Source organism: Tribolium madens, unplaced genomic scaffold (assembly GCF_015345945.1).
Source record: "Tribolium madens isolate multiple individuals breed KSU strain unplaced genomic scaffold, Tmad_KSU_1.1 Scaffold_71;HRSCAF=194;Tcas5.2_LG6, whole genome shotgun sequence".
In the NCBI taxonomy this organism is placed as follows: Eukaryota; Metazoa; Arthropoda; class Insecta; order Coleoptera; family Tenebrionidae; genus Tribolium; species Tribolium madens.
This window is the reverse complement of record NW_025401041.1, coordinates 8,930,453-8,938,344: the sequence shown is the minus strand read 5'-3', so window position 1 is coordinate 8,938,344 and position 7,892 is coordinate 8,930,453. Positions and strand designations below refer to the sequence as shown.

The window sequence follows — 7,892 nt, the reverse complement described above, 5'->3', positions numbered from 1 at the left end:
AATTTAAATCCGACTATAACTTCAAAACTACTACGAATTTTGCAGTTTAATTGACGCCAATCGATTCCCCGGAACATTTTACATAGGTATAGGTCAAAATATTATGTCATTGATACTCAGTTTTGCCGCAATTTACAAAACAAAAAAAAAACTAAAAATTTGTTAACACCCCTAAAATCTAGTGTTTTTGAACATGTCTCAGATTCGATTTAAACCTATCTTATCCGATAGATTTTGACGCGCTAATTACGAATTTCCCAATTATATCTCCTTTAGTTTCACCGTAATCGGCGTTCAAGAATAAAAAAATGTTGATTTTTTGGTCAAAATCGGATATTAACCTTATTCTTAACTTTATTACTCAATATCTCAAAAACTATGCATCGTAGAGTATTCTAACTAGTTGCATCGTGTTCAGCGCGTAAGTTTACATCTAGAAAACTATGTTTCAAGCGTTTTTAAAACTTTTAGTAAATTGCCGATTGCAAGTTTTAAAATCGACACAGTGTATAATGTTTCATTGAAAACCATTAGTTTGTTTTGTAACTTATTTGTGGGACATTCTGTAAGTATATACATTCTTTCTTTCTTTCTTACTACGGAATCAAACATTATTGCGCAAGATACTAATATTTTTTAATACAAGAAAATTTGCTAAGTTTTTAATGGTCGTTTTTCCATCGTTGTTACTTGTAACGTTTTAAGTGTCTCCTCGTTTACGACTTGAACAAGTATTGTTCATTAAATAAGAGTGTAATATTAGTTGCCTAACTTTTTAGTTTGAATCACGCGCCATTTTATCGATAAATCGATAAATAAATATGGCCGGCAAAGGTAAACGACTTTTGATTAATAAATCTATTTATTTGACCAGTTTTAGGCTGGAATTACATGTCAGGGGCTCCCGAAACCGATGAGCAACAAAGACTTCGCTTCCAGATCGAGTTAGAATTTGTCCAGTGTCTCGGAAACCCCAATTATCTTAACTGTAATTTAACCTCAATTGTTTGGTGGAAAAACAACAACAACACAATTTCGGATTTTAGTCCTGGCTCAACGTGGTTATTTTAAGGATGGTACTTTTGTTAATTATTTGAAGTATTTGCTTTATTGGAAGGAGCCCGAATATGCCAAATATTTAAAATATCCAATGTGTTTATATTTTTTGGATTTGTTGCAATATGAACACTTTAGGAGGGAATTGGTGAATGCTCAGTGTTCGAAGTTTATCGACGATCAACAACTTTTACTGTGGCAACATTATACAAGGCGGAGAAGTCGCTTATTAACTCCCACTAATGTCAACGGAACCAATGAACAAAATATCAACCAAAATAGTCAAAGTAATGGCCATTTGAGCAATAAAATTAGTTAAGGCTTGGCAAAATGTAGTTCATTTAAGTGAAATAAACAATTTTTTTAATTAGTTTTTTTATTTACCAATACTCCAAATCACAATAAACAAAGGGAATTTCATCTTATTTTCGTAAATTGCTAAAAAAAATAATTTTGGTTGGTAATCGTAAAGTCACTAAACCTCACCCGCCAAATTCAAACGAGTTCCGTTTTTCGACCCACTTGCACTTAACTGTACACAAAATCCGATCGACTTTCATACACCAAAAGTGTAAAACACACTTACACGATCTGTATTTTAATAATTATTGACATGGTTCTATTAACAATCAAATCAATCATTTCGTTTCGACGCGTCCAGCAATTAAAATGAATTTTTTCAAAATTATTTTTCTACTTATTGTGATAATTTTGTGCGTTGCCGACGCGAAAAACCGCAAGAAAAACTCCAAAGGTATGATTTTGCGTCAGAAAGAAACCAATGCGATTAATTTTCTCAGGTAAAATCACATTATTTTTGGTATCTACATGATGTTTGATTAAACTATTCCAGACTTGCGATTATGAGACTGGTATATGGGGTGGCCACGAGACTGGGTTTTGGCGAACAAATCGCGGAGGCGTTGAATGGGGCTTTCGTGCCTCCGGGGGTCGACGATTACGATTATGAGGGCGGTGACTATGGACTCTTGGACAGAGATGACGATTACGACTACTAATTTATTCTGTACAAATTTTTTAATTAAATTACTTCTAAACAAATCAAGTGTGCGATGATTCATACCAACATTCGCATGCTAGAACATGAAAGTTGGTCACTCTTTTTGTAGGTAAAAATATAGGTAGGAAACAAATGAAAGAGATCCATTGCTGTGTGTTTTTATAACGCTTTTTATACCTGAAATGTCATTAACGGTAAGTATTTTTTTGTTTTTTTTTTGTGTAATGTTTGAGGTTAGAATAAACAATTGATCGGAATTAGGTATACAGGTGCGCCAAAACTCACGCCCCAAAGAAAAATTTCAAATAAGATAAGATACCAGGAACATGGAAAAAATGTTTAAAATATTCTAAATTATTTAATAAAGGTACAAAAATATTACCAATAAAAGAAATTTATACTCCCATAACTTCGAAATTTTTATAGATAGAAACATTTTTTTCATATTTCTGGTACATGGCATTTTTCTCTGAACCGCGAGTTCTGAAATATCCTCTATATTTTCAACATAAGTAGGAAGAATAAATTTCGAAAATAGTCAAATTATCAAAGTAATTTGGTTAAAGCAAACACATTAAAACAACAACCATTTTTATTAAAACCAGAAATACATAATATATCCATATAACGGGTGTTTATTTAAATTTGGAATCATAGTTGGCGGTGTCACATGTCAGATTAATAACTTTCAATACGATGGTTCGTTTACAATCGAACTTCATGGATAGCTTTGACGCCAAATTGTAATAAGTGTTTTTTTTTTAATTCAGCGTTGAATTAAAAGTTATTATTATTAATGTGACATATGACATCTCGTTGGACGTATTAAAAATTGTATTCCATTCATAATCCCCGCCAACTAAGACGCTAAAAGTAACAAACACTCGTTATATTTGACTATTTTATATGGCTTATTTACTGTGTGTGCGAAACACCGGTGCTAAAATCCACTTATTCAAATAATACAGTACTGCCAACACAAGTAGAGTTTTACAAATTACGTCCAAAACTCTCATACTGCAACACAATTTTGATTAAAAAATTTAATAATTTCTTTTTAACAATAGTACATTTTCAGTTGACGTTTAGCCGCCGGTAACATATCATCAGTCTCTTTCAAATTATTTCTTCTCAAGCCTAAAATACAATTGGTGAAATACTCGTCAATATCAAGTCCGTCACCGTTGATTTTATAAATTTCTTTTTCTTTATCGTTGAGATATTTATTCATTCCGGCTGATTTGTCATTGGTGAATTCCCATTCTTTAGTTGTGAAATATTCCAACATTTCTGAACCCTTGTGTATACGTTTTTGTATCTGGTACAACCTTATAATAGAGGTATTCAAAAAATTTCAATTTCTAAACAGCAATTTTACCCACTTACACCGGCTTGTATCCCAAAATTGTCAAAAGTATGTCAATTAGCAACGCTGGAATAATTTGAAAAAAGAAGAAGCACAAGTTGTGAACGAATTTGGATTCCTTGAGAGAACCACCCGGGTACCACACAATACCATTGAAGGGTACTTTTTTGGTCACTACGTATTTTCCCAATTCGATGATCTCCTCCCAGGTTTTACTGTGTTTGGACGATGCCGTAAAATTGTAAATTCGTTGGGTTTTGTCAAAATTCGAATGCACGTAAGCTGCAACCAACATTCCATTTATGACAACATCGGCTGGTATAAAATCGGCCCGAGAGTTCTTCCGTATGTACATGGATCGAATTATGCCTTTACCAGCTCCCACAAATAGTCCCATTGGGCCTTGAAGGGTGTTACACCAACCAGGAAAAGGTTCTCTCCAAATAGGACAAACTAAACGAACTTGTGAAATTGTCAATACATTTGAAACTTACCGATAGAAGGCCGGACGACAATCGCCGGCAATTTATCCATTTCTTTGACAACAAGATTCTCAGCTAGAGCTTTAGTAAAAGTATAAGTGTTGGGGCAATCACCTAAAAGTCTAAGCCAGATTTTCAAACAACACTTTTTCTTGTGTCAAACCCCAAGTGTAAATTTTGCTCCGAGTCGTTCTCTAATTCGAAATTAATCGACTTGAGAATTGTCTCGGGGTCAGCAGGGGGCTGGTATGCCTTTTCATGTAACACATTTTCGTAAGGATATGCATACGCCGTCGATACATAAATAAAAACCTATGGCATATTTCGAAGGGAAAATAATCAAAATTCGACAATTTTAAAGAAAAAGTGTGAAAAATTTGACAAGGTGACGCCGATTTACCTTTAGTTTTTTGCACTCATGAGCCAAATCAAGAACATATTTAGTGCCCCTTGTGTTCATCCGAGTGGCCACTCGGACCGTTTCGTCAAACCTTGTCGAAGCCGCTGAATGGAAAATAAATTCGATTTCCTCCCGTAACACTTGCCGATCTTCTGGGGAAATCTCGAGATTGACTTGTGTAATGTCCCCAGCAATCGCTTTACACTTTTTCAACGATTGAGGATTTTGTTTTTTCAATGTATCAAAAAGCATATTTGCGAAAATATCATTCATACGTTCGTTGGGTGATTTTCCTTTCTTGTTTCTAACTAAGAGATAGATTGTTTTGACATCGGAGCATCTCCGAAGGAGTTTTTCGACGAGGACTTTTCCCAAAAATCCAGAACCGCCTGTGATGAATATTGTTTTATCCTTGAACATTTCGGCGATTCGGTCTGGTAGTTGTTCAACCTTGAATTTTGACCTAAGTCGCTTTTGGGAGGACACCGGGTACTCACCATCGCGAATTTAACACTAGGACACTGCACACTAGAGACTAGTTCACCTTTCGGAGGCACCGTAACAAATAAGTGTGCTAGAGTGACCACTTACTTTTATAATACACGACGTATCTTGTTATTAAACTATAAACTCTTACTTTCATTTTAAATAATAAATACATTTTACAATGTTTTTTCTCCATACCTATTACCTATACATACATTAAAACATCATTTATTATTGTTCATTTAGGTACTAATCATATTGTTTATGACGTTCAATGTCTTTGGATGAAATTTTTTTACAAAGTACGACAGTAAATGATCAAAAGTCAAGAATGTAAGAAATAAAGGTCAAGGTTTGAGACACAAAATGTCAAACTATGGGTTTCATCCTAGATGAAATTGTCAAGAATTTTAAAATTTCAACATACCTATATGGTTTACTTTAAAACTGTAATTGACAATAGTTAAGACAGTAGAAAACAATATTAAAAAATAGTCAAAACATAATAATAAATAATAATTCTCTCACAGTTTCAATATACAGAGTGCGCCAGAACTCGCGCCCCAGAGAAAAATGCCATATAAAGTAAAATACCAGAAACATGGAAAAAATGTTAAATAAATTTTATCTATAAAAATTTCCAAGTTATGAGGCTTTAAAGTTTTATTTCTGTTGGAAAAATAATTTTCCAAGTTTTTTTGCTATAGGCTATTAAAAGAGGAAACAAGGAAACTGTATACTAAATTATAACTCTGTTCAATGTTATTTGCGGCTTTTATTGGCTAAATTTTTGTCCCTTTACTAAATAATTGTAAAAAAAAAACAATAGATATAAAAATTTGTATTATAACTTATTTTTGAGACACGCTTAATTAATTTTAGGCAATGGACCAGATTAGTATCTATCAATTTGCTTGCTTTAAGAGTTTTTGGATTATTTTGAATCAGAAAATTCTTCATTACGGCCCTGATGTGGTTCAAATTGTTCTAAATTTTGCACTGATTGTACATAAAGAACCATTCAGTCGAATTATGTGCACTTTGAACATTTGAATTTTTTTTTGAAGATTTATATTTTTTTTTTGAAAGATGTACCAAATAAAGGCTAAAACCGCTAAAAACGACTCGAATCGGTATTTTTGAATAATCAAAAATTAAGCAAAATACAAATTTTAGTACACAATAAACTTAATTCACAGTGTTATGTAAATCTTCCAAAAATGTCAAAATTTGACAGTTTGGACATTTGACAGTAAAGAAAATTAATTAACGTTTATTCTTCAAATAATTTTTTTTTTCTTAACTATAAAATCGAAGAAGCCGATTTTTAAAACAAAATTATAATTATTTTTATTTTTCTTGTCGAAAAATCTAAGATTTGTTCTGATTAGTTGATTTTAAAAGACGTAATTGTTTGGCTAACGAGCGAACAATGACACTCAACTTTAACCTATTAAATAATTTTTTACTTTTTATTGGTCTAATAATTAAAAGTGCATGATTCATATTGGCTCTGGAGTTAGCTCCACCCATTGTGCAAAATTAGATCCAATTAAAGTAAGGTAACTCACACTAAACGCTGATTTGTTATAAAAATTCGACTCAAAAATCAATAATTATTCAGGATTTTTTTAATGGGTGGAGTTACTTATCGTTGCTAGGTTTTTGTCGGATTTTGGCCAATAAGAAATAAAAACCGGTTTGTTCTCACCTTAGTGGTAATTACGTGAATGGGAAATGATTATTATTGGTTCTTGTAATCTAAATTAACAAATGGACACATACCAATCAAATTCAAGATTTTGCAAAAACCTCACTGATTATCCATAAAAAACTGTTTTAATATAATTCGAATTTGCTTTGAAAAAACGCAAAAATGATGAATTTAATGTTAGATAAAGGACTCTTTCGTCAATTTTTTTCTTAGTGGGTTAAAAAAATGCAGATTAAAGCTTAATGTGACTCTAAAAAAATTTCGTTTGATTTTTTGAAGAGTGTGAGCGACATTGTCGCGAAATGTCAAAAACTGTCAGAAGTGTCAGATTGAATGATTGAAATCCAACGCACTCTTTGTGATTTTTTTAAAACGTTAATTTAGTCACTTTTAGACCTTTTTTCTCTATGAAACTTTACCACTTTTAGAATTATGATTGAATTTTTGTTTTTTATTTTCACTTTTAGTGCTTCCAACTATTTCCAGGAAAAAACAATTGCTATCGCATGACAAAGATGGTTAAATTAACGTTTTACACGGGTGTGAGAGCAATCAAGCTACCACGTTTTAGTAAGGTATAACTAGCTGATGTGGTGGATTGGGGCTTACGGGGGCTATGCCCCCGATTGAGGTTGCGGGGGCTGCGTCCCCGATTGAAGCATACGGATGTTCCAGAGAAAGATGACGCTCGGCGGCGGCGTAGCCGCCGCTCGCCTCAGCACCGCGCGTTTCATTGGCGTCACTTGAGAAAATTAAAAAAATACACTCACTTTTTCACCTTTGATTCACCTACATTCTATAACTTTCAAATTCTCATCGTCTGTCTGTTTCAGAGAAAAAACACATTTTGCTAAAATCACTCGCGCCACTTGAAAAAAAAAATAAGAAAATACATTTCGCATCTGGTCAAATTCTGTTGGATTTGATTAAGAGTTTTATTTTTATTTAGCAAAGTGTCTTTTAGACCGTGTAAAATAATGTTTAGGTCACATCAGATTGCGGCCCAGGATAGGGCTTACGGGGGCTGCGCCCCCGATGGGGCTCGCGGGGGCTTCGGCCCCGAATACGGTTCACAATATCAGGTTTAATTTATATATTTTTTATTGTATTCGACATATGTATCTTTTGATAGGTCAATGATTCGCTGGCAATCTATTAATAATTTTTTATCTCTATGGTATGGTATTGCTAAAATCATTTGTGCCACTTGAAAAAAATTAAAAAAATAACTTCACTTTCACTTTTGAGTCACCTACACTTTATTATCATTATTCGTCTTTCCACAATTTTTCTGCAAATCTGGAAATCTATATTTTGTTAGTTCACTGGGTCCATCCAACGTTTGTTACTTCAATGCCAATAATCAT

At 33.1% G+C, this 7,892-nt stretch overlaps 3 protein-coding genes across 3 annotated transcripts; 2 read left to right on the top strand and 1 right to left on the bottom strand.

Annotated features, from left to right (window-relative positions):
* Positions 1-790: 790 nt before the first annotated feature.
* On the top strand, positions 791-1,423 carry LOC123008635 (mediator of RNA polymerase II transcription subunit 31-like). The gene is made up of 3 exons (XM_044404553.1): positions 791-834; positions 881-988; positions 1,047-1,423. Exons 1-3 carry the CDS (start codon positions 822-824, stop codon positions 1,373-1,375), a joined length of 450 nt encoding a protein of 149 aa, XP_044260488.1. The 5' UTR covers positions 791-821; the 3' UTR covers positions 1,376-1,423.
* A 168-nt stretch (positions 1,424-1,591) lies between these two features.
* LOC123008636 lies at positions 1,592-2,118 on the top strand. The gene is made up of 2 exons (XM_044404554.1): positions 1,592-1,856; positions 1,910-2,118. The coding sequence occupies exons 1-2, from the start codon at positions 1,726-1,728 to the stop codon at positions 2,073-2,075; spliced, it is 297 nt and encodes a 98-aa protein (XP_044260489.1). The 5' UTR covers positions 1,592-1,725; the 3' UTR covers positions 2,076-2,118.
* A 533-nt stretch (positions 2,119-2,651) lies between these two features.
* Positions 2,652-5,368, bottom strand: LOC123008501 (fatty acyl-CoA reductase 1-like). The gene is made up of 7 exons (XM_044404331.1): positions 4,823-5,368; positions 4,326-4,775; positions 4,089-4,237; positions 3,938-4,047; positions 3,464-3,896; positions 3,148-3,405; positions 2,652-3,094 (listed from the first exon to the last, which is right to left on the bottom strand). Exons 1-7 carry the CDS (start codon positions 4,823-4,825, stop codon positions 2,989-2,991), a joined length of 1,509 nt encoding a protein of 502 aa, XP_044260266.1. The 5' UTR covers positions 4,826-5,368; the 3' UTR covers positions 2,652-2,988.
* Positions 5,369-7,892: the final 2,524 nt, after the last annotated feature.